Source organism: Panthera pardus, unplaced genomic scaffold (genome assembly GCF_024362965.1).
Source record: "Panthera pardus isolate Hobbes unplaced genomic scaffold, ASM2436296v1 HiC_scaffold_7, whole genome shotgun sequence".
Taxonomy (NCBI): domain Eukaryota; kingdom Metazoa; phylum Chordata; class Mammalia; order Carnivora; family Felidae; genus Panthera; species Panthera pardus.
The window spans coordinates 21,002,540-21,028,057 of NW_026527002.1; the positions used below are offsets into that span (position 1 = coordinate 21,002,540).

General features: G+C 41.2%; 1 protein-coding gene across 13 annotated transcripts in view; it reads right to left on the minus strand.

The window, feature by feature from the left end:
• The window catches only part of EYA1 (EYA transcriptional coactivator and phosphatase 1), a 352,397-nt gene that overhangs the window by 19,507 nt on the left and 307,372 nt on the right, over positions 1 to 25,518 (minus strand). For all 13 annotated transcript variants that reach the window (XM_053896121.1, XM_053896120.1, XM_053896119.1 and 10 more), the window contains 5 exons: positions 6,501 to 6,559; positions 6,228 to 6,388; positions 5,288 to 5,402; positions 5,003 to 5,124; positions 790 to 890 (listed from right to left, as the gene is read on the minus strand). In XM_053896121.1, the coding sequence (XP_053752096.1) occupies positions 790 to 890; positions 5,003 to 5,124; positions 5,288 to 5,402; positions 6,228 to 6,388; positions 6,501 to 6,559 (558 nt within the window). The remainder of the gene's footprint in view (positions 1 to 789; positions 891 to 5,002; positions 5,125 to 5,287; positions 5,403 to 6,227; positions 6,389 to 6,500; positions 6,560 to 25,518) is intronic.

A 25,518-nucleotide genomic window follows, 5' to 3' on the forward strand; every position in this document is an offset into this window, starting at 1 on the left:
AAGAGCTAGGCATGGCTGAAGGGGCCGCAATGTCAAGTGCTGGGGTGAGGAAGATTGCACGGGTGGGCTGTACTAGACTAAAGACCCTGAGTGGTCCCTGAGTGAAGAAATGTGGTCCCCTCTTCCTCCGCTCTCTTTGAAATGCAATGAAAGACATTAACGAGAAAGCTTTTGCTAAGGGAAACGGCAGAATTACACTTGCAGGGATGCAGAAAAATAGAAAGACGTATGATGGACAAACTGGGAGTCGAGGGACCCATAGTTGGACCCACCCCTCTCCTCTTCTCCAAGTGTCCCAACGGAGGGGAGGTGCTCACCTTGTGATAAAAGGAAGACACTGTACTCTAGGACAGCAAATGGTTTGGCAAGCCAGCTCCGACTAACTGGTAGAGACTTTCTGAAGTAATATCTGGAAGGTTCTTAGGCTGGATCCAGGCTCAGGCAGATTTTAATCACTTGGCAATGTCTGCCACCACGGCCAAATGGGATATGCTCACATGGACACCACAAGTGTTTCATCTCGGGTGACGGCTACAGCACTACACCTTCCTTTCTGCTTAAAAGTCTATGTTCTATGAAGACCAACCATCCATGACCTTTGAGTTTGTACAGGGCACTCTTCAAAAAGATCATATTTATTTAATTCGACTGTCCTTTTTCACTGCTTACAGTTCTGAACACATTTGTAATTTGTTTCAGAGACACTGAACGTGTTTAAGTGATCCAGGAATGAGCAGTTTGAGGACTAAAAAATTAAATGGTGTAAAAACCCCATCGATGAACACTCACCTTTTTTGCCCCTTGTTCTTCTTCCACACCGTCTCCTATAACAACGTACACCACTTTTCTTCCAAACCTTTGAATTATCCTCTCAAAACAGCTTTCCTTGCCTGATGAACAAAAATAGATTATAAAAAATGGAAAGTTGGGGTAACTCAGCACGATAGTGCTTGAACTTTTTACACAAAACCTTCCTTTATGCTCCTGATTCCACTCTATCCTACTTGCACAAACTGGAAAAGAGTGCTTTTGGATGCCATTTGGGTAGAATGGGGAACAGCACAGTAAACCAGAAACCGTAAATTATCCATGTGGTGTTCTGTCCTTTGGAAATGGTCAATTTTTGATATTTTTTTTCTTAAGAACTCATTTATTAAAAAGTAGGATCTAGTCGATCACGGTATAATATTTGAGAGAAAATACGGTTTTACAGCGGTACTTTTTTTCCTACGAGCCAAGACTTGACAAAGGCATTTGATTCTGGCAACATATTCGAACTGGATTTAAAAAATGTTTCATGATATACCAAACTCTGAAAATAATGTCTGATCCAACGTCTATTGAGAAGGATGAAAAAAAAAGAAAAAAAAAAAACCCAAGAAAACAACAACAACAAAAAACAACTACCACCCTGAGACTGGTTTTGTTATAGTAAGAGAAATCAAACAGTGGAATTCATTTGTTCCTTCATTTTCAAGTTGGGATTCCCAACTCCATCCTCCCCTCGCCAAGCCTAATGTGTTTACTTGAAATATTCTGGTAAAACTGTTTCTGAAACAAATGTCAGGTAATTTGGGGCACTACGGAGATCATGCCCACCCTACCCAGGCATCTAATGTCCAGTAAAGCACTTTCCTGGAAGAAAAGCGGGATAAAGGTAACAGAATACCTTTATCTATCTATTATCTTTCCCATGTCAAGACTTCATTTGGGCTCTCTGAAGGCACATCCTTGCAGTTAATGCAGCCATTGTTGCTGCTTAGAGAAGAAACTGGTGTTCCAAGTCCCAGGCTGCCAATAAGGTCATTTTCATGGACAATGGGACAGTTTATAGTTTTCAAATGTAAATGGCTGAGCAGGCCCGCATCTCTTTCAAATAAGGATCAGATATACTCACGAACAAATTGCTTGTTTGCTTAAACAAATGTCTGCTTTATATTTGTATTTTGCACTAAAATCTCTGGTTTGCATCTGACAGAACGAAATCGGGCCAGCTTTATTCAAAGGATGTAATTTCAATGCTTCTTTGGTTGCCCACTAAACTGTGAAATATTAAATCACTTTGAGAAACAAATACAAAGTGTAGCTTTCACTGCAAAAATATACAACCCAAAACTTAGATGTCATGAAACTTTTTTCCTCCTTAGAGGGAAATGTTTATGTGTTTTTGCCAAGTTTCCTTTTCATGGGAAAAGGAAGGTAATTAAACTCAATGTTATTTCAAGGTAAAGCTGTATCGGACAAAAAAATTTCTCGCCTGTACCCTGTCTCCTCTAGGCTTCGCTGTGAATTCTGGGTCATATAGACGTCTTCCATAATAAAGACTAAGAAACTGAAGCTGACTTTTAGAAGTTAACTGGAGCTCCTACATGGAGTTTCTTATTTTGATGAATCCATTTTGTCTGAAAGAACGTCACAGCTCTGCTAAAATGAGATACCAGTCCTCTCCAATGACTGTCATTTGCCTACAAGGAAAACTCCTGGGTTTTCTGCATTGACTCCCAAATTGTATCTCTTTTGATGGCAAAATTAGCAAAACTACAAGTTTCAATCTCTACTTTGCTTGTTAAAAATACCCCAGAAAAGCAATTCTACCTCTAAGGTTGAGGTAATTTCTGCCACCACTTTTTAATTCTAATTTTTTATTTTGTATTGATAAAAATTAAAGTTCAAGATCACAAACAAAACGCCCATTTAAAAATACTTAATATGTACTTGCTATTATAATTTTCTGTCATCCTAATATTTTCAAATTATTTAAATTATTTGGGAATGGAGTTCAGTGTGCATGACAGGTAATAAACTACTTGTTCTTTCCTTGTGGGAAGTAGTTAAGTACTATCCCTTCTGTTCTATAGGCTTCTTTGGAAATCGTTCTTTCCTGTGCTGGTAAACGTTTACCATGGACCACTGTTTACAAAACACGGTATGATTCCTCTTTATTGTTATGGAGAGCATAAACACCTGACTTAATGTAAACTGTTATTTTTATGGACATGCAAACAATCAAACATTTTGGTTACAGTGGGCTACGAGGAATTCTATTTGGTACATTCCTTTTTCTTTGTAAGTATTTTCTAGCAGGAGGCATCAGTCTTTCTCCACCTCCAGCTATTTCCATTTGACAAGGCTATCTGAATATCCCACGGGCTCTTCATACTCAACATGGATAAGATCAAACTCTTATCTTTACTATCAAACCTGATTTCCCCCTATCAGTTAACAGTGTCATTACTGACCCCGGGTGTTTAAAAGGAACCTCTGTGTCAGCCTTCTTCAGAATAAACAACTGTTTATTATTCATTTTGTTCAACAAGCATTTATTGAGTACCCACTATGTGCTGGGCACCATAGCTACAACGGTGAGCAACAGGTTCAGTTATCAAGGTACTACACTCTTATAGGAAAGATCCGACTATGAACAATTATAAAAGTAATTCTTTAACAATAATTTAGTAAATGCTAGTAAGGAAAAGTACAGGAAGTATAAAAGTGTAGTCAGATGGAAAATGAGATTCCATTTTTACTCTTTTTTCTTTAGATAGAGTTGAGCAGCCACAAAAACTTTCTTCTCACCTACTAGGATCCTCATCCTCCATCCCAGAACTCACTAAAATAACATCTCATTAGGGTGGTAAACGAGGCCACCTAGGACTAGACCTAAGTCTACGTTTCCAGAATCAGCTTCCCAGGACCCAGGACTACTGGAGAAGTCTCTCAGCAGGGAACACACTTCAATGTCTCTATTTCCTCTCACTAGCACATCTGCCTACAAAACTCTTAGTTAGCCTTCTATATCCAGCTCAAATGCCATTTCTTCCTTTTAATTTTCACGGACACTTGCCCTCTTCCTCCTCTTGGGTGGGAGTAAATGTTTCTTCATTCAAGTGGAAATTCAGGCATTTAGTGGTTGAACTCCATAGGGTATGGAAAGGAGTCTGGACCCTGGAATCAGACCTAGTCTGACTCTTGTCTTTACTGGCTATCAACTTGGACAATTAAGTCTCTGAGATTTAGTTTCCTCATTTGTAAAATGGAAAGGTTGCAAAGATTGATTTTAATATGGAAAATGCTTAGAACAGCTCTGGGCATCTACTAAATATGTGATAAAGGCTCATTTACATACCGCTTTGTCCTATTACAGTTATTTAGATGTCTGCTTCCCCTGCTAGATGGTGAATTCTGTAAGAACAGGAGTCATGTCTTCTTTTTATCTCACTTTTATTCTGCTTTGGTTTCTATTCTCATGAAATTTCACATTACTCTTCTTTCCCAATTATGATTCCTTCTTTTAAGAACTTAATTTTTTTTTCAGTATCCCCATAACAAAAATGGGAGCCCAACTGTTTATACATGTTGAATTAAAATAAAGCAAAAAAAAAAAAATAGTTCCAGTGATAACAGTTTAAAGAAAGATATTATTAGAGTTGTTTCATTTCTACTTTGTGTATCTCTACACTACTGTTTGTTTTAGCATATTAGATATTTTTGTTGATGTCAGCTAAAAAGAAAAATAAGATAATAATCTAGAATTGATGCTAAATTGACTATAGATAAAAGGCGTAGGTCTTTTTAAATGCTTATTTTTGAGAGAGACAGAAAAAGAGAGAGCATGAGTGGGGGAGGGGCAGAGAGAGACAGAGACACAGAATGCAAAGCAAGCTCCAGGCTCTGAGCAGTCAGCACAGAGCCGGACGCGGGGCTCGAACTCATGAACCACAAGATCATGGCCTGAGCCAAAGTCGGATGCCTAACACTGAGCCACCCAGGTGTAAAAGGCATAGGTCTTAATGTTAGTCAGTAAAGTAAAATGTCTTGAATGAAGCTGCATGAGTTATGATTTTTATTTCTCTTGATATCTAATGGCAGTTCTGACATAATAAAATTAAATTCTTCTGGTTTTTTGACATCTAGTACTATGAAAAAGTCTCAAATATTGCCTTTCATTTTTGCTAGCCTGAAGGAGAATAGTTGATTGTAAAACAAAACAAAAGCAGCTCACCTATTTTTGTTGCACTGTAAATATTTTCTATTGGAAATACAATTCCTAATCCATATAGCAGGACTTTCGCCAATGCTGGGATAAGCTGAGTAGTTGTTACTAAAATATTCACACAATTCGTCCTATGAGAACAGAAAGTAAAAAAAAAAGAAAAAAAAAAAGAAAAAAAAAGAAAGGAAGAAAAAAAAAAAGACTGTTGAAAATGAATTTCCAAAATGGACAAACACGAGCAAAGGCTGTTTTCCAGCAAAAGCACCACGGGGTGACTTGGGGACAGCAGCCTACCGGGAGTGAATGAGCGTGAGTGCTTTCAGGGCCAGTGTCAACCAGGAGTCCGTCAGGGCTTCAATCTCAGCCCTCAGCTGCAGCCAGGCTTCCCTCTTGGTGGGACCAAGCAGACCTGTGGATTTAAAAGCACACGAATTCCCTCCTTACCAAAGTTCCTATTCAGCGTTATAAATAATCAACGTTTAATACTACTCCTAATATCTTCTTGAGGCTTTGTAGTATGTGAAGTAATTTTTCACACATGAGCCTCCATTGGTTCCCTACTTGTTTAGCACTGTAGGGAACACCTACTGATTTTGCATTTCTAGCTTGCATTGCCCTGGTTATAGAAGTCATCTCTTTTTGAGGAGTCTGCTCACACCATTCCTCTAACCATGGAGTTTGGGCAGAGCCAACCCCCCTCTGGCTCCCAGGGTAGGTGTATGACCGTGGCTTGGCCAGTGCAAGTGAGTCTGGGAACCTTTGCCGAATCTATTGGGAAAGATCTATTTCTACCCAACAGAGGTGCTAAGCTCATAGAATAGAAACGTGGATCTATCACTGGTCACCTATGCCACCTTTTGGGAGGGACTGACCTAGAATAACTCTTAAGGAAAGAACAGGCAAGAGATCCCGGATGTCGTCTTTAGAGCGTGTAGATTTAGCCATGCTGCAAAACACCACCACCCCTAAACTTTTAATTAAGTCAACATATTCCCTTGTATGCTAATGTCACTCTGAAGCACAATCAAAAGATGAGAACTAACACAAACATCTACCCCATTGAAGGATAATATTCCTGTCACTAAATCACAGCACGATAATCACCCGGTTAGATGAAACTGCTCCAAAAAAGCTATTACATCCCAAAAAGCGTGATGTGAAAGTGAGTCGTACTTTGAGAATTTTAGCCAGACTAGCTTAATAATCCAGGAAGATATTGGTGATAGCTACTTGCCTCCAACATTATTTTTGTAGGTATTGTAGATCTCTTTTACTCGTCTGTAGCGGAAAGCCAACTTTCTCATCCAGTCTACACCACCCCGCACACCAGTTGCCAAGCACAAGTTAGCACTGGTTGCTGCAGCAGGAAAGCCATCTGTTCCAAAGTTATATGTGCTATTTAGATGCAAGAAAAGCCCAAAGTTAACCAGACAGAAAGTTCATCTTAATTAGCCTAGCAATTAAACTGTAAAATGGAGAAAATCACTTCACATTTCAACATGCTCACCTCAGGTCTTGCCCGTTATCATCTGAAGACACATCATCTATATGAACTTGGTCACATTCCTAAAATGCAATTAAAAATGATACGTGTTCATTTTCGAGAAGCACTTTTTTTTTTTTTTTTGAAAAACCACACACAGCTGTTTAAAAAGACCCCACAACTTTAATTGGTCCGTCTCTCAACAATGTCAATCAGTAGGTGTCAGTCTTGTGAAAAGCTGATATTTTTACCTACTCCAGGCCCTCTCTTGACATAAAAAAATGAGCAATGCCATTAAGGACTACTGTTATTCAGCTTCAGAAAATATATTCTTGTGTTTAGAAAGGAAAGGGATTGAAAACAATTAGCATGTGTGTTCCATAAACCTCCGGTACCTGAAGACATCATGCTGCTCAAAGCTGATTCAGTCAGTGCCTGAGCATAACTGAAACCAGACATGTCGGTAAATGTAACATGCTAGAAAAATTAAACCTGATGCTAACTGCCAATGAAATTATGACCTCTGATTGCTGTTGAGCCACACACCAACAGAGCCTGAGGCCAGTGCACTGAGGAGCCCAGACGAAAAAATCTGGTACTGGTTTACCATTGATTTGAGAGATGTGAGTTTTATTCTGTGTGTGTGTGTGTGTGTATGTGTGTGTGTGTATGTGTGTGTGCATGTGTGTGTGCGTAGGAGGAAGAAAGCATGGGAGACTTAAAAACCCAAATAAAAACAATCAAACCATGTGGTAGTTTGCACTTTTTTTTTTTTTACTGTTTTATTATTATATAAGTGTTGGATTTATTAATTTATTATAGAATAATGTTATTTGAACAGACCTGATGTTTAAAGCCCAAACCGCGTGTAAACTGTTTAGAATAGGAGGCTGTGATTTTGAGCTAAAGCTCCACTAGACTGAGTTGATGTTCATGCACCTGTCTGCATCCACGAACCCCTACATCTTATGGCTACATCCCCAGTCCCTAGCACAGTCGAGTGAAAAGCAGACACTCAATAAACATTTGTTGCCAAAGGAAGGCGTACGAATTTGGAGGCCGACAACGAGGTCTCCCCTCCAGAAACAAGTCACCCACGGTGGGCAATGCTTTAATATTTCAGTTACGATTCTTTGCAGTCAGGCTCCAAATACCCCAGAGGTCTTTATTATACTTCTTGTCATTAAAAGTGTTAGTTTAAAAATATTATTAAAAGATCTCCAGGCATGTATCCTGTATTTTAAAAGGTTCTTCTGATTAAAGCTCTGGTTGTATTTCCTATTTAACTTGATAAAATCTAGCCTGTCCCTATAGTGCTTGACATTCAGTTTGGAACAATGATGACATACATCAAGTGCCACAGTAAGACAAGGTGTATTTTTATGTTGCGGGTCCCTTCTGAACAAATTCTTTTCTCTCCACGGATTTGTGAGGAAGGGGGCAGGAGATAGAAGTGGAAAGAAACTCAAACCAGCTGTTGCTTAACAGAATTAAAATCCTGACCCCCCAACCCCTTCTCCAAAGCATCTATTTTCCAGGCAACCCTCTCCCAGCAAGCAGCAAGTTCCAAGGAGGAAAAGACTTTGACCTTGTAACCCCCCTCTGCTCTCCCGAGGTCCATAACCTCAGATAAGAAAGAGGAAAAGCAAGTCCAGGAGGCCTCACATGTGGACTGTGAATTTAACATTTAAAAAACAGATCATTCCTGGAATACATGTTTGGGGACTTCTCAGAGTTATTAATTCAATCATATTTCAGAAGATGAATGACAGTAGTGGTTTTTCAACCCTGTACTCATCCCGGGTTTAAAGAGTGACGAAATCATGAGTAGACATTTCTGCCATTTATCTAGCCAGAAATACATTTTTTCTGTGTTGTTGGTAAACAACTCTTTTAGGGTGCATGTTGAGTGTACAAAACAAACAAAAAAAGCAAAACCAAAAAGTGTACCCCCCCCCCCAAACAAAAACAAAAACAAAACGAAACCAGAAAAACCCCAAAGCCTGAATGCCACGGTGGAGGATTTTTCTCTTGGGGGAGAAAACAGGAGGTTGAAGGTGAGTGAGTACAAGGGAAAAGGCTACCTTATAAAGGATTTAATTCAAGGAATCAGAGCTGACTTAAAGTTAGTTAACTCTAGGGGCGGGAAGAATTCCTTCCAAAGGCAGGGCGTTAAGAGGCTTTTCTTAAATGCAAGCAGTTGTAAATCTCCATGACCATGGAGAAGTCAGTTATCTTCCAATGACTGTTAATGACTCCACTGTTGCTATTGTCCCCCCACATCCTGTATTTGTTTTCTCCCGCCAGCTTTATCCAGGTCTTTTTGTTCCCAGGGCTGAGGCCCTCATCTGAACCGCTGTTCAATATCTTGGTTAGCTCTCACTGAGTGTCAACAGCTCCAAGCTTCTACCTGCAGACCCTAAACTCGCTTCACAGAGATCTGATCAACTCCAGTGTGGTGGCAACAAGGAAATCTTCATTCTTTATCAGGAGGGTTTTTTGTAGAATGATTTTAATGGAAACAGATGCAAACATCAGGAGCGTTTTTTTAAAGGGCCTCATTAGCACCCCCAGGAATAGAAAGAAATCATTAAAACGTCCCTGTAAAATATGTTTTGTGAATTGTTCATTTCACCTAACAATAGAAAAATACCTTACTGCACGAACTTTGTATCGATAAGGTATATATAGGACTTACAGGTAAATACCTGTAAGTCTTTGTATGAGCTTCTACATAATTGTAGAAATATTTGGGGAAATATGCTCTGTATGTTTTTATTTTGATGAAAATTATGCTATTGCTATTACTATCTTGATGCTTACCTATTACAAATTTTAATTTCTCAAAGAATGGAGAATATAAAAATATGGAAATATCTTAATATACGTGGAATGTGTGAAGCTTTCTAAGTGCATCCACTCTCAAATCAGAAACTGCAGCGCCCCCCATTCCAACATCTGAAATTCTTCTTCCCCTCCCCCATTACGATGAGACTCCCCTCCCCCCACTTTCTGGAAGCCATCTAGCTTTTTGCTTAAGAGCCTAATTTTAGCTTTTCTTTTTTCCGTTCTGGACTTAGTTGTTTTTTAGTTTCTAAATTTGTTTGAAACTCAGAAAATTAGTTATTTGAAGGAGGGGAGCAGGGGTTCCGGACCTACTGAAACACCACCACAACATTAAAAGCCCCCTGGAAGGATCTATAGACACAGAAAACAAGAAAGGAAGCTTCCCATTATTTCCAGGTACCAAGATATATTCCTAAGAACCCTAGTTTACTGCTTAATACACAGAGTGCTGAGCATAAAGAATTCCATGGGAAAATAAGTTTTTACTCCAAAAAGACTGGATGTGCTAAAAAAAATATGTATTTTTGAAATAAACTTCCAAAATGTATATGGTAGGGTTTTAGAGCATCGGAGTCATTACTGAATCCAAGTCTTTGGCCAGCATTCACAAGTCTAAGGGACATTACTGCCAGTTCAGCCAGTTGAGCACATACGCATTAACCTGTCCTGTTGAGGGTGCAGGTACCCAAGGTACCCCTGTTGTGTTGGGGTATCTCGCGGGGGGCCTCATTTGGGGAGAAGGTAGCAATTCTCATGACCTCTCATAGATTTTGCACTCAACACTCATCTGAGCCAGCTAATGGGTGCCTTAGCTTAGAAAGATCGTCATTTATTCATTCATGTGTCCTATTATTTATAAAGGGGCTACTATGTTCTAGCGCTATTCCAGATGCTAAGGACACAACATTTAACAGACAAAAGTCCGTACCATCTTGGAACTGACATCACAGTGGGGGAGACACCCAAACCAGTAAATATGCAAAATGTACAATGTGTTAGATGGTGATAACTGCTAAGGAGAAAAAGTATAGCAGGCAAGGGAATGATGCAGTGCTGTGTGGGGTCGCCGGAATGGCCTTGCAGGCCAAGGAAAGAGCATGTTCAAAGGCCCCGAGGCAGCAGAACCCTGGTGTGCTGGAGGATGTGGCAGGAGGAAGGCACAAGTGATGAGGGAACATAAGGCACGCTGAGGGCAAAGTATAAGCTAGCACCGCACCCCTTCCTCCCAGGCGGGATATGTGTGATATTCCTCAGACACTCTCGGCTGCCCAAGAATAGGGGAAAGGACAAAAGCAAATGGCTGACTGATAGAGATCACAGTCATGCAGGACAGGAGTCTCCTTCAGTTTACAGAAAACTTAGTTAACGGCAAGAAAAAGGCAACCTTACCCATAGACTAATCTCTATAGACTATAGAAACCTATAGTCTATTTCCTGGAGCCCTAACATCACCCTTATGAAGATGTAAGGGGGTTTAAGTGTAAGGGGGTAAAGCAATCAGGTTATGTGGGAAACAAAGGCAAATGAAAAATTAAATTCCCTTACTGCCTACAGCCCAGTAGTGACAAATCCTTGAAACAGGCAGAGTGACCTCCCTCTAGAAGCTCAGCTGCCTCAATGATGACACTTTGCTACGGGCAAAAGGGAATCTTGGCTTAACAGCATCCTGACCCCCCTGGATCCTGTGAGTCTCCTTAGACACATAAAAATTCCTTTGGAGGGGTGCCTGGGTGGCTCAGTTGGTTAAGTGACGGACTTCGGCTCAGGTCGTGATCTTGCAGTTTGTGAGTTCGAGCCCCGTGTCACGCTCTGTGCTGACAGCTCAGAGTCTGGAGCCTGCTTCAGATTCTATGTCTCCCCCCTCTCTACCCCTCCCCTGCTCACATTCTGTGTCTGTCTCTCAATAATAAATAAACATTAAAAAATATTTTTTTAAAAATTCCTTTGGAAATTTCCTTTATCTCTACCCACCTCCCCTAAGATATATGTCAGTAATCACACTCTAGGCTTATGGCTCCCTGTTATACATCTGAAGGGTCTCATGACTGAGGTTTTACTAAACAGTAATAAATGATGTTTTCCTAACCACAGGTACCCCCTTTAAGGTCCTGAAAACCTTGCTTCCAAAATACCTTAGAGACTTACTTTATCCCTAACCCCTTCCCCACCTGAAGGTATATAATCAGTTACCCGTCACAACCCCCGTGCAGCTCTTCCTGCCCACGGGTCCTATCTCTGTGCTTTAATAAAATCATCTTTTTGCACTAAAGATGTCTTCAAGAATTCTTTTCTTTGGCCATCAGCTCTGAACCCCACCATCATCCCCCAAACCCCATCATTCAAGGAGGAGGTCAGGCGAGAAGAGTTACAAGGGCTAGCAGGTGACAGCAAGGAGTTGGCTTTGGAAGCAGCATCCAGTCATCAGCCCCAGCCCTCAAGGCACGTACAGTTCAGCAGGAAAGACAGAAGTTAATTAACTACACACATGATAAATTATAGTTGTAGCAAATGCTGCGGAACCGCCTTGAGGAACATTCAAAGGAACATCCATGCCCCTGCTGAATGGCTGAATTCTATTTAGTCCAGAAGAGCTTCTGAGGTCTGAAAACTCAAACTCTGTTTTCCCAGCTCGGGGAGGGACAGCACCAGGTAAAGAGATACAGGGCGAACTTGCCAGAGATAGTTCGTAGTCACTGAAGCTGGGTAACAGAAACAAAACATAGCTTTGGGATCCCAGACTGTTGATGTCAGACATCTACCTGTGCGTGGCGGTGAGGCGGGGTGGGGGGAGGTGGCACTTATTGGGCAAGTTATCCCCTCTCTCTGGGAAATAGTTCCAGACATGCAAGAAAACTCTTGGGGAGCCAGAAAGCAGGTCCCCCTAAGGGAAGGCTATTGGAGATGGCTTGTGTTACCCTCGAAATCATACATTCAAGAATTGCTATGGGAGCCGGCAAGGGATCAAGAGGTGGGAAAAGAGTCATCTTTTGTTCATGGCTTTCCAAAGGGATGTCCAAATCAGCCACATTTGTGCGTAAAGGCTCCGTATCAAGGCAATAGTAGAGGAATATATAATTAACATTTTCATTGGACCAATTTTCATATACACGCACAGAGCACAAATTCTAAGCAAGAGCCAGGACCAGTGCCAGGCAAAATTGTGCCTATCCTTTGCTAGGAACACTTGACAATTAATTACCGAACTTGGATTACTGCTAAAGCGACGTGAGGTTGGCCTGCCCCTTTTCAGAAATCTTAACGCACAGAGAGGAGACACAATCTGTTGACACTTGATTACCAGAATGTCCTAGTTTGATTCTTTGTATCACTTGAGTATATTCCTCCTTCCCTAAAGTAAAGGCAACCTACTTCAATAAGTCCTTTCTTCTACTTCCGTAGAGTTCTTGCGGGGGCGGGCACACGGTTTCCCTCCCTCACAAATATTCGTCCTTCTTGTTGAGTTGAATGAGTGTTGCTGATTTATGAAGGTAGAAGGGTATTTACTGGCGTAACTCATTTCACAGACGCAAAAAATGAAGAGTCAGAGAAGTTATATAACGTAAGCACAGAGACACTACATCTTTGACCTCCCAACTCGCCGGCTCTTCCCATGCCCCGCAATTTCACACGATGCAGACCAGTGTCCACTCCTCATGGTGGCCGCCATTTGGATCTTTCGTGGCCTATCGGTTGTTTGGAGTGTAGGGACTGCGGCTCCAACACTTACCCTCCCCTTCTCCTGCCCCACTCCTACTGTGCCCAGCGTCTGTCACCACGGCCCCCTCTCCCAGCCTGGAGCTCGGACGGGAGTCCTCCATCCCCCGGGACAAACCCCAGTCCTTCATCTCACCAGTAGGCCGTCAAATGACTGAAATCACCCTGGAAGGAGAGTCACTGTGGCAACTGGGCCTTTGCCAGGGGGTGGGAGTAGGTGGTGAGAGTGTAGGTGTTAGTGTGGCTTTGACACAGCTAGAAGGCTGGAGGCCCAGGAACAAGGATCTGACCAGGGGAGAGGAGGTGAATGAAGGCAGACGGTAACAATCAGAGAGGCACGGGGTTGAGCCCACAGGTGCTAGTCTGCAACCTCCGTTCTCCACAAAAGGTTTCTACAATCATCTTGCAGATAAACACCACCAACCAAAGGACCAGAGTTTACCCTTGCCTAGCTTCCCTTTATGTTCCATGGCCCATGTGCTTCACAGAGGAGTAAGATAAATAAAATTAGCAAGCTTTACTTACTACTGGCCCTCAGCTCGCAGACATCTAAGCACTCGTGGGGCTGGATTATGAAATGCTCACATGGATGGCTGGGGAAAATTGCCAACACATGAAGCAGCTAAGCACCAGTCCTGGTGTTGGGAGTATGAAGAAAGCCACATGGGGTACGATCTCAACAGCCATGCGGCAAAGGCACATTCCCTTTCAGAACTCTGGTTGCACTGTTATTCTGCCTTTTTGGTCCCTTCTGTCATTATTTTTGGCACTGCAACTCAAACTGACCTTTTTCTGATCCGTCATCATCTCTGGCCTTCCAGGGTCGGGCCACAGACATGTTCTTTTGGACCAAGCCCCAGGAATAACTCAGATTTTGTACAGGGGCTCATATGCAAAATATTAAGTTATGGCAGAATTTTTCTGCAAATATTTATTCTGCTTTGATACCATAGTGGTTGTACTTTTCCTCCAAGCCTTTCACTTGTGCCATAATTATGTAAAAAAACACCATACCATTCAAGTTAGTTTAGGAAAATTAATAAAAAAAATTAAGACAGTTACAATGGGTCTTATTATCTATGCCAAGCACAGTGATGTAATAACCGGCCTGCTGAGGCACTGTACCTCTGAACTCGACACCAGAAACATAAACTCCAAGTAAACCTACATTCTTTGAATAAATAGACTCTAAGACGACTCTAAGGCAGACTGCACATTGTGAGAGGGAACAATGTAAAAATGTTACAAACACGTCTTTGGAGAAGTTGAGTTATACGAGCCCAAATTCTGCTGACCAAGGCTACATTCACTCCGTTTTCCAAATTTACCGTGAGAAAACTAACCCGAGACTGCCAACTAATTGTTTCAATACCTCCCTTTACAAAGGAAAAATGAAAGGAAAAAAGACATGAGAGAACGGGCTATTTTCATTGTGCCTGTGCGTTGGCGTGCCAATGGAGACCAGCCGGAGTTAGCCACGGCAGAGGAAAGGATCCTTGGGTCCTCTGTCCCCTCCCGTCATCAGGCAATTACATCCACTGCTCCCACCTCCCCACTGAACAGGATAGATACTCGCTCGGTACCATAGACACCTACAAGTTACTAGAAAGAAGTTTCCCTCTTATTTCTGAACACGAAAATGTTTAACTGTACAGAGTACGGAAGGATTTCCCATACTTTAGAGACAAACACACAAACTGTCTGAAAGTTTTATCTTGACAAGTGACCAGGAGTACCTTAGATAGAAAAAAGGGGGAAAAACCATCCCTTTGTGGATCTGTCCACACTACCCTCTTTCTTTCTAACAGAAAATCTAAAGCGTACAGGTGGCATTACAGGGTGACGAGTATTCGAGTGACAGAGCTTTTAAGGGAGTGATTTCCACAGCGGCTTTTGGAAATAACCCCTGACTCCCTAGATATTTTTATAACTTCTTTGGAAAAAATGAGGTTAAATGGATCATCTCTAGAGATTCTCTGTGATTCAGAAGTTCAGGGGGAAGGGGCAGTCCAGGAATAAGCCAACGGATGGGAGAGAGGTGAAGAGTGCTGTTTCTCATTCACGGACAACCGCATTGAGTACGTCCGTCTCTGTGGGTTAGGCATTTTGTCCGTGAGTTAGTAAATTTGCAAAAACCAGGTTTTTACTTGCACGATTCTCTCTGCAAAAAGGAGGCTGCCCAATCAGCATACTGTGTATTTAAACTTAGTGATGTGGAATAATATGATTGCAATGTGCTTTTCTAAAGGTGTGTCAAAGCCCGCACTGCACTTTTAAATCGACATAATAAAGAGCTTAAGTGCTGCTGTGCCCTTGTGCCCACCATCAAGGGCTAGATGCGAGCCTGCAGCATGGCCATGTGGAAATGGGGTGTGGTGTGCTATTGGCAGCCCCTCAGTCCCGTGTGTGGAGGTGGTCTGGACCTATCAAGCCTGTCTGGGGAACACCTCACGACCCTCCCATTTCCCTCAATGCTTCCTTGCAGAAGAAAAGGGTGCAGGTTACCTGTGGCTAAGGCACAGGAGAAGGAGTTTTTTTGAAATTGGCCTCATTTGGTTTGCCAATTTTGGGAAATGTACATTAAGGAATTAGAACATATCCAGACAAACTCGTCTTTAAATTCTCACTCTAGAATATGCACTCATCATAGTATAGGCACCAATGCATATTAAAAGTCAATATCTAAATGTCCCTCTATCTGTTTTGACAGGAGGACAAAACTAATAGCAGCCAGTGGGGGGGGGGGGGGGGGAGACCCAGTTTCAAATCTCAGAAACTAATAAGGCATTTTAACATCCAATTTTGAGATTTGATAATAAAACACAACTTGTAAAGATACACACTGCTTTTAACTATTGTGTCTTACTTATAAAAACAGCATTTTAATATATTTAATGTTACAGTATCTTGTAGAGATTATCAGAATGAGACACAGATTTTACTAGAATTCTGTTTCCATTTGCTAGGAGACCTAGGTACTTGTATTTGAAACCCAAGATACGAATTACAGCAGTTTCAACAAAGGTAAGAAGGCATTAACTATTTCAATCTGGTTCTGTTTAGATAAATATTCACACACTATTTAGAGACTAAAATCTTTACTGAAAGTGCCTGAAGATGGCATATTAAGGCAAAAGATAAAATGAAGCACTCAAGTAATGTTATTTGTAGACGTACAAAGGTATGCTAAATATTTCAGATCACGACATAAAAATTTACAGGAATCTCAAGCTTATGGTTAACAACAAATAAAAAAAGAACATTTAAGAATATTTTTCTATATTAATTTCTTTTCAAACGTGCTCGTTAAAAATAAGATGTCATCATCAGGAATCGCATGAAGAGTTCCTTCTTAGCGAGTGGTGCAGTGTTAATAAATCTGATATGCCAGCTTCACTCTCCCTGCAGCTCCTTCTGTCTCACTATGAATACCTTCTTTACCCCACGACTATATAAAATGTATTTGTCTCTATTCTTACTCTCAATGTTAGCATGAGAAAAAGAGAGGCCAGAAAAGAGAGAGCCAGAAAGAATTGAAAATAAGCTCTTTACAAATAAAACGGGCTAATTTAAAATTGCTCAACACGGAACCAATGGGTTCCTTTCATTGATAACTATGGAATCCATGGCACTTGGTCTAATGACTTCAACACATAATTACTTTTTAAAAAGTTAAGGATGCAGTGAATACTTTATACCGAATGCTGCAAGATCCATTTTTCATGATGTCCCGCGCGTTCTATACCCCTACCCCATGATATTATACACAAGAAGCTTAGGCCCGAATTAAAAGCTTCATTTATGATTCAGCTAATATCAGAAGTTGAGGTATTTTACAAATTGCTGTGGGAGCCAGTGAAAAGGGTGCACATCTTCAAATACAAAATAGCACTGTGCAATAGTGTCTGAAAATATGTTAAACTGCATTATAGTTTTATCCTAAAAATATCATCCATATTTTCAATTGTATCATGTGATTTTTCATGTATTAAAAGATTAAAGGCAGACTTAATTTACGAAATATTTCAGAACTTAAAAAAAAAGAAAACAGCATATATCTAACATAAGTGTCATCCTTTTGAATGGTGAGTCAGAACTTCTCTTGCGAATAAGCCTTTGATTTACTGCTGAACCGTTTCTCAATTTTCAATGGGTTTGCTCATCATTTTGCAAACACAATCTGTCACTGGCAACAGTGTTCTTTGTAACTCCTGTTGCCTTTCTTCTAGATTATTCCTGCTGAGACTGTCTCCTGAAGAAGAATTTTTCATAGTGACACCAACCCTCATCTTGCTGTGAATAATCACATTCTCATAAAAATCATTCTTTTTATCCCAAACTTGTTGCCAAAAGCACGGAAAGATACTCCAACTAGGAGCCCTTTTATCCTTTGCTGCAGTCACGTTCTTTAGTCCTCGTTGCCATTTGAGGAAAGTGAATCATATACTAATTTATTCACAAAGCCTTTAACTACAAGTTTTAATTTACACAGAATATGTCTGTTGTGATCACACACAAACAAGGAACAAAAGCTGTAATATTAAATAGGTCATGTTTTAGGAGTTTTTTTTTTTTTTTTCTGGAGCAATTTTTACTTTAAAATTAAATATTTGCAATAAATATTAGTTCCAGTTTATCACCATTCTGTATCTATCAATTCATCTTCATTTAACTGCAAACCACACAATAGGACAGCTTTTAAAGAGTTACTTGAACGTAACTGGCTTTTTAAGCGACCCTTTTATGCAAGGGTGGGGAGTGAAACTTGAAAGTTTAAAAGAGCTCAATTTAATAATTTAACACATCATACGGACTGATAATTTTATAACAGTAAAAACTCAATTTCATGTAGAGGAATGTGTAGTTCGGAATAACATCCTTAGTTAGTAAGTTGATAAAAATTTTCCAAGCCGATTTCTTTTGCCATAGAGTTATTACTGACTCTGGAGAGAAAAGTATGCAGAAGCGGACAGCGGCACTTAAAAAAAAAAAGGGTTCTGTGAGTTACTGGAAGGTTCCATGTCACTTGCCTGTTAGCTTCTCACGGGGAAGTGAGGACCTCTCAAGTGCACTTTCTTACTCAAAAGTTCTCTCCTCTCTTCCAAGTATTATGATCTGAAATCCTACCCCCTGAAATCATTCCTTTTGAATTTGCTTTTATAAGACAAAGACTTCAGCTTAGGACTAAATTATTTAAGCCTCATTACTTGGGGGTGAACTGTTCTATCTGGTTGTGGTTTCCTCCAGCATGGGGAGCTCTGGTGTGCCCCAACCACTGGGTGTCAATGCGGGAGGGGGAGGAGTGGGTGCCTGAAAGGAAAACTAAGGAAAATTTTCATCCTTACTCATACTCTCACTCCCTAGAAAACCAGCCCTTTCTTTTTCTATGAATATTTAAAGTAACAGATAATCACGTTTTGGTTGTTCATTATAAATCTGGTTGTTTGTATTATTCAGGAAAATATTATATACCATGAATATAGCATTTATGTTATGTTATATATTAATTGTGGAAATATCTCTAGAAAATATATAGGACACACATTCTCTGTTCTTTTGTTCAGTCTGTCATGCATTCAACTAATGACTGATTGCCTATTTATACACCAGGGATCATACCAGGCACCAAGCATACAAAAATAAAGCAGATACACATATTGCCAGTAAGGCCCGATAGACATCACAGGGCTGGAGAGAGCGGTGGGTGCAGGGGAGGGTCACTATAATTTTCTCCCAGGGAAGGTACTAGAATTCTTACAGAGCTTTGAGAATATGAAATGGAATTCATCATACTGCTGGGACTCTCTTTTCAACCTTCACCTTCAGAACATTTTTCTCAATGTAGGTTTTGCTCTACCTGAAAATACAATTTCCAACATGCGATATCAATTTCTTGGAAGCGGGTAATACATTTCACTTCTGTTTCTGTCCGTCTCTGCCTTTTAGCCAGAAGGTGGTCAATCCGTACTTGGGAAAAACTAAACGGGAAACAATAGATTCCAATGAAGCTAGGCATTCAAGGGCCTCTATAATGACCTTAACCTCGGCTATCCAGGGCCGTGCCCGCCTGTTTACCCCTTGCAGCCCACTGCACACTCTGTGCCGGACCTCTACTCCCCTTTCACAGGCAATAGCTGTGTCTATCGTCTGCTGGCATGCCTCCCCTTTCTCTCTCCTGGCCAAGGCAATTAATTCCTCTGTCAAGCTTTTAGGGTTTTTTGTTTGTTTTCTTTTATGTTTTCCAACCTCTGATGTATGCTCTGTAACCCACTGAATGACAGTAAGGACAATTATTGAGAGCCTACTATGTTTTAGGTGTTATTTCTAATCCTCCCCAAAGCTCTATCTACTTTTGATGGATAAGGAAATAGACAGATAAGTATACCACCAGATAATAAACTCTTTGAAGGAAGAGAGAACTTCTCATGGGTCTTTTTCTCTCTGTTTTCTAAATAGGACCCTATTTCTGACTATTTCTTTTTGATGTGGACCAAGCACACGGATGACACCGAACAAAACCTTTCCAATGACCCAACTGACAGAATTAGTTATGACAGAATCGATGACCCAACCGAAAGATAAGTGATAATGTTGCTGCATTATGTCACAGAAGTGTTAAAAAGTAGTTTTATGAAAAGAAATTTATTTTGTCTGACCATAACACACACCCGTGTAGAAAATTCATGCAAAACAGAAAAGCGTATAAAAGAAAGAAACTTTAGTTCCATCCTTCAGAAGTCACCACTGTTAAATTCTTCCACTGTCCTTCCTGCCCTCCTACTGACTCAACTGTCCAAAGTTCCTCCCGTTCTCCACAGGGCTTACATTTTCATTGGGGGACACACACCCGAAAAGCAGGTACAACCAGATACGTGTTTTGTAGCCTCTTTCCCCTCCACTCAACAATATGTAATAAAGATATTTTTATATTAATTAATCATCTGTGTTATTTTTTAAACTGTCCTAATATTCCATTTTATGTGTGTTTCATATTTCTTTTAACCAGGCAAGGGCTGCTCACTTCCAGCTTTTTTTTTTTTTCCCCTCTGGACCGTTAACTTCAGTGGGGCAACAACTGTCAGTCCTCATTACAATTCTATTTTAAGCGCCTAAAATCATGTTTCCGCATAGCACGGTCATTGCTTAATAAATGTTCAAGTGAGTGACCAGTGTGAAGGATGTGTGTCAACGAGTTTATGACATTCATTTATCTCCTTAGGCTGTATTTTCCTCAACTGATAACTTCTATCACTCAGAGGCTCGTTTACTATACACCTGCTGCTTAGATCACTCTTCTCCAAAGCCCACCCCAGGCAGTTCTGCTGAGCCTTGTTAATTTTTCCATCAGTGTGTGAGTCACCCTCAAATTTCTGAGCAGCACCCGTGCTTGACTCCACCCCCCTCCTCTGGGCTTCCCTGAACTCTAAGCTCCTTGAGAACAGGAATAGCTTCATCTTGTTTGCCATTATCACGAAAAATAGTTTTACAGAATCCATTTGTGTCTTGCCTCAGATATAAAGTTTCAAATATTCTCTTGGATTTGGAGAGAGCCCTTATTGGCAATTGCTGTAAGGACCTTGGCCAATAATGAGGAGGGGCTTCTGCTTAGGACCATTTTAACAGGTATGCGATTATAAGTAGAATGAAATATTCATTTCTGCCAATTGTAATTTAAATATTTTTTGGTATAGTTTAAAGAAAGTAAATGTTATAATTGCTGCTTTAAAAAGAGAAGATATTTGGGGCATCTGGGTGGCTCAGTCGGTTAAGCATCTGATTTGATTTAGGCTCAGGGCATGATCTTACGGTTCCTGAGGTCAAGCCTCGAGTTGGGCTCTGTGCTGACAGCAGGGAGCCTGCTTGAGATTCTCTCTCTCCCTCTCTCTCTGCCCCTCCCCCACTTGTACTCTTTCCCTCAAAAGACATAAATGAAATTAAAAAAGAAAATATTTGTGTTTTACCCCAACCCTACATGTTCTTACTACATACGTGCTAAACACAATCTTTCAACTGTTAATTTTCTGAGGTACTGATTTTTTGCTTAACAGATATAGCTGATCTCCAAGTCTAGTAGGGTTGCAATTATGTGTTTAAAACAAACAATTCCCACCAACTGAAGGGATATCTTGCACATAAGAGCTCCCTTTAGCTTTCTGACAAAATGCCAGTACCAGGAGATAATTCTCAGTCAATTATTTTTGAGGCGGTGAACAAATCTGCAAAATAATGTTGATAAAAACATGGCATCCTCTCCCCTGCCCTGACCCTCCACCTGCCTTACAAAGGAGTAGCACACAATTAGCAGTGAGAAGAATCCAGGATTTAGAAAGCGTTTCCTTAGAAATGCTGTTCGAATAGAGGCTCCATTGTAACTGCACTGAAACAGGAGAAGTCCCCAGGGACTGCAACTTAGACACATTTTGGGGAAGTTGAAGTTACAGGCTTTCTCTTGCATTAGTCAATCTAAAAAAAGGAATTCCTCTCTGACTAAACAAACTTCCTATGCAAGTAAATTAGTAAAATCAGACCTCACAAAACAATGACTCTTTCCCCAGATTGAAGATTGGTAAGCACCTGTCAAAATCAAGAATCTGCACGAAAAGCCTGTCTTGTGTGACACCAACAGGTCAATTTCATGGGAGTTTTTAAATAGACTGACAGCCATCCGGCCAACTGCGGGCAAGCTGATGGGGTATTTCTACTCAGGAAGGAGTGGTCCTCCTGTTGACTGAGGTCCAACAAATGGCAGGCACTGGGCTGGAGCTCTAGATTCTGCCATTTCCTAATAAGCCCCCGGGTCATCTCTGAGGCTTGTCAGGTTGACTGTGTGAAGGTCACACATCGGTCGGAAATGAAGACTGAACTCGGGGTCTCTCCATCTCTGAGGCGTTCACTCTTTCCGCAGACCACACCACCTCCCCACAGCTTCGTCCTCCGAGTAGAGAGACTATGGCAAAACCAGGAAGGCCGTTTATGTCATGGGCAGGTTGACCATCAGTTTGCTAGAATCACCACTGTGGCTTCACAGGAGTCATTCCATTTTCTGAATCAGGAATCTTCAATCTATATTCGGATTCTGGGTTTCCAAACAAAAAATTCACAAAGGGACCGCTCCTCTGAGATAACTTTTTTTATTCAGTGCATTCCTTCTTGGCAAATCTTAACCAATTGCAAGGGCGATGGCTTCAAGCTCAGTTCTCTGGGCTGCAGACCTGCATGCCGACCACTTGCAGGATGTTGTACACTTCAAATCCCACATCTCAAAACTGAATTTAGCCATCTTCCTGCCAAAGCCAGCTAACCGTCCTGGGGTTTTAAACCTCTATCTGATGACTCAAGCCAGAAGGTATGACTCTTGCTTCCCTCCCCGCGACATTGAACATAATCCCCAGTCTTTCCAAACTACACTCTTAGCTTTCGCATCTGCCCCTGTATTCTGTTCTCGCAGGCAAACCCTGGTGATCTCCCACCTAGATTATTGACGCCCTTGACCTCGCAATGCCATTCATGCCCATGGTAATGCTAAACATTCTGTAACGGTTACCACTGGCATTCCATATGAAATCCAGCTTCCTTAGCAGGGTGTACAAAGCCTTCCGTGACCTGGCTCTAGTCTCCCTTTCTGTCCTCTTACCTCACAACCGCCCTGCATGCACTCTGTGCTTTATACCTACTCGAACTAAGTGCCTAAATGCCACATGCTCTCATGTCAAAGATCACTTCCTTGGGCAATCATTTTTCTGACACACACAGCCCTGGCACCTTGCCCTCAATCTGGGTGAACCATCCTGCCTTTGGACTCTTGTAATATCCTTACAAATCCCCATCACCGGGAATATCATTCTGTGATAAAATCGTGCTTTTGCTTTTCCGTCTCCACATAGCATCTGGGCTCCTCGAGGGCAGTGATAAATTTCATCTCTTCTCCTCTATGCCTTGTATAGTGTCCAGAATGGAGTAAGCAGGAGTAATATCAGCTCTCCTTTGTAATATAGGGGCAGGAAAATATTTGTCTATTTAACAGTAGGAATTTACAAATGTCTGTCCACTGCCTGCCTATTTATCTACCTCCCTGTCTATCTTCCAACTTTCGCAAAGCAGATGTTAGGTTGCTTGAGTAGCTACTGTTTGGAAGACAGTGAGAACCAAAGCTTTCAAAGAACAGAGGGCGCCTGGGTGCCTCAGTCAGTTAAAAGCGTCCGACTTCAGCTCAGGTCATGATCTTGCTGTTCTCGAGTTCGGGCCCTGCCTTGGCCTCCGTGCTGACAGCTCAGAGCCAAGAGTCTGTTTCGATTCTGTGTCTCCTTCTCTCTCTGCCCCTCCCCAATCTGTGCTCTGTCTCTCTCTCTCTCAAAAATAAATAATATTAAAAAAATGTAAAGAATACATTAGAGAAAATGCCATTATTGGGCTTTGCCATATCACATCAAGGTGTGACAGCACTGGAATACTCTACCTCCTTTATGTTGCTAAAGAGCAACGGTCAGCTTAGGAGACACAGCTAGACAGGTTTTAGTGCAATGACAGCTGTGGCAGGAAACGCTGGCTTCAACCTTGGCTTTACCAAAGTGGCTCTGGGCAAAAATCACTTCAGTTCAATTTCCCACATATATAAACTGGAGATGGTAAGATGGAGTTCACAGTGTTGAGGGAGAATTGAAGTCAATGCTTTTTTTTTTTTTTTTTTTTTTTTTTTTTTACTGACAGGAGGAGTTTCCCTGAAGCTTGCTGCTCTCCTGTCTTTCTTGACCAAGGGAGGACCAGAACCCAGAGCCCAACAGTGCATCCCCACTGCCACCATGGGGACGTACCCAGGGACAGGCTTGCTCTGCCTGGCGAGGAGACTTCAAACAAGGCAAGGCTCTGCTCCACACTGTGGACTACCAGAAAGTTCCATGAGCCATCCTTCAATCCTTCCACGATCCGGAATTGGACAAGGAAAGGAAAACTGATCAGCACGAGCAAAGAAACACGCGTCTTTTTGACACAAAGCCAGCATCCTCGTCTTCTACAAAGGAGCGGCACAGCATGACAGAAGCCAGAGACAGTAGCTATTTAACTGCCAGCAGTGAATCTCCTCTCGTGGACCTGGGGTGGGAGGAGGCTACGAATGAAGAAAGGGCAAGAGAAGTACTGTGTGATGTGCTTGGAACCAGCTGCATTTGCAAATTAAACACTGGCAGATTCGTTGTTGTTGTCGTCATCGTCTCTGGTGTGATCAGTGTTGGAATTCTGCATGGGGATTATGGCAGCAAACCAGCTACTGTCTCTTTTCCTTCACTCCCTAACCCCTCCTGAAGTCACTCCCTCTTCTTCCTCCATAGCCCTACTGTCTCGGGTTTGACACGTAGAAGATACCTGTAAACAGTAATAGCCTAGATTTCTTCAACTGCTTCCTGTGGGCGGGTGCTAGTTCTGTGCCCTTAATGATATAGAAGTAGGGAATCCTCACAAGGACCCTGTGAGGTGTGTACTATCATCATTCAATTTTAGAGACAGGAAATTAAGGCACAGAGGGGTTCCTCCACGAATGCATGAATTCATGAGTTCAAGTTCTGCTATCTCTAGCACCGTAAGAGAACAAATCACATAAATACGGGGCTTTGAGTCAAGGTGGAATAGCTGAGTCACTGATTGACTATAGTCCGTAATTGGCTAATTATAAGAAATATTAACTATCGAAAATAAAAATATGAATAAAACATATTGTTGTATTGGTGGCAGATGGTATTAGACCACTACTTGGAAATAAGTCTTTTTTTATTGTAGAAAATATTTTTGTAATTTTTTTTTCTCAAAGTTTATTTATTTATTTTGAGAGAGAAAGAGAGCACAAGTAGGGCAGGGGAAGAGAATCCCAAGCAGGCTTTGCACTATTAGCACTGACCCTGATGTGGGAATTTAACTCACAAATCAGGAGATCGTGACCTGGGCCAAAGTCAAGAGCCAAATGCTTAACCGACTGAGCCACTCAGGCGCATCTGTAACATTTTTAATGTAGCAAACCCTGTATCTTTTTTTTTTTTTGAGGTAAATACCTTTTATTTTTTTAAACCTTAAACTGGAAGCACACTGTATATGATTTATAATATACCTCTTCCATGTCTATTGTATTTTGGCATTAAGAACTTTGAAGATATGACTTTAAGGAAGGGGCATCAAAATTTAACATCTTGGACAATCTAAATTGTTTTCAAGGTTGTGATTAATCATTTACTTGTAAGAAGTTAACTTTTGCAAAATATAAAAGCAGGCGTGCTCATTGTAGACTATTTAATTCAAAAGTTTTGGAAAAAACTAAAAAAACATATGAGAGCCTTCCATGCACCAAGTCCTGTGCTAGAAGCTTAGGATGCAGGCGGACAAATCATGGTCTCTGCCCTTAAGGGACTCCCTAGTTGGGGACAAAGAGCAGCAGACAGGAAACGCTAGTGATAGAGTGGCAGGTGTTGTTCCAGTGAGAACAGCTTCCTCTTAGCAC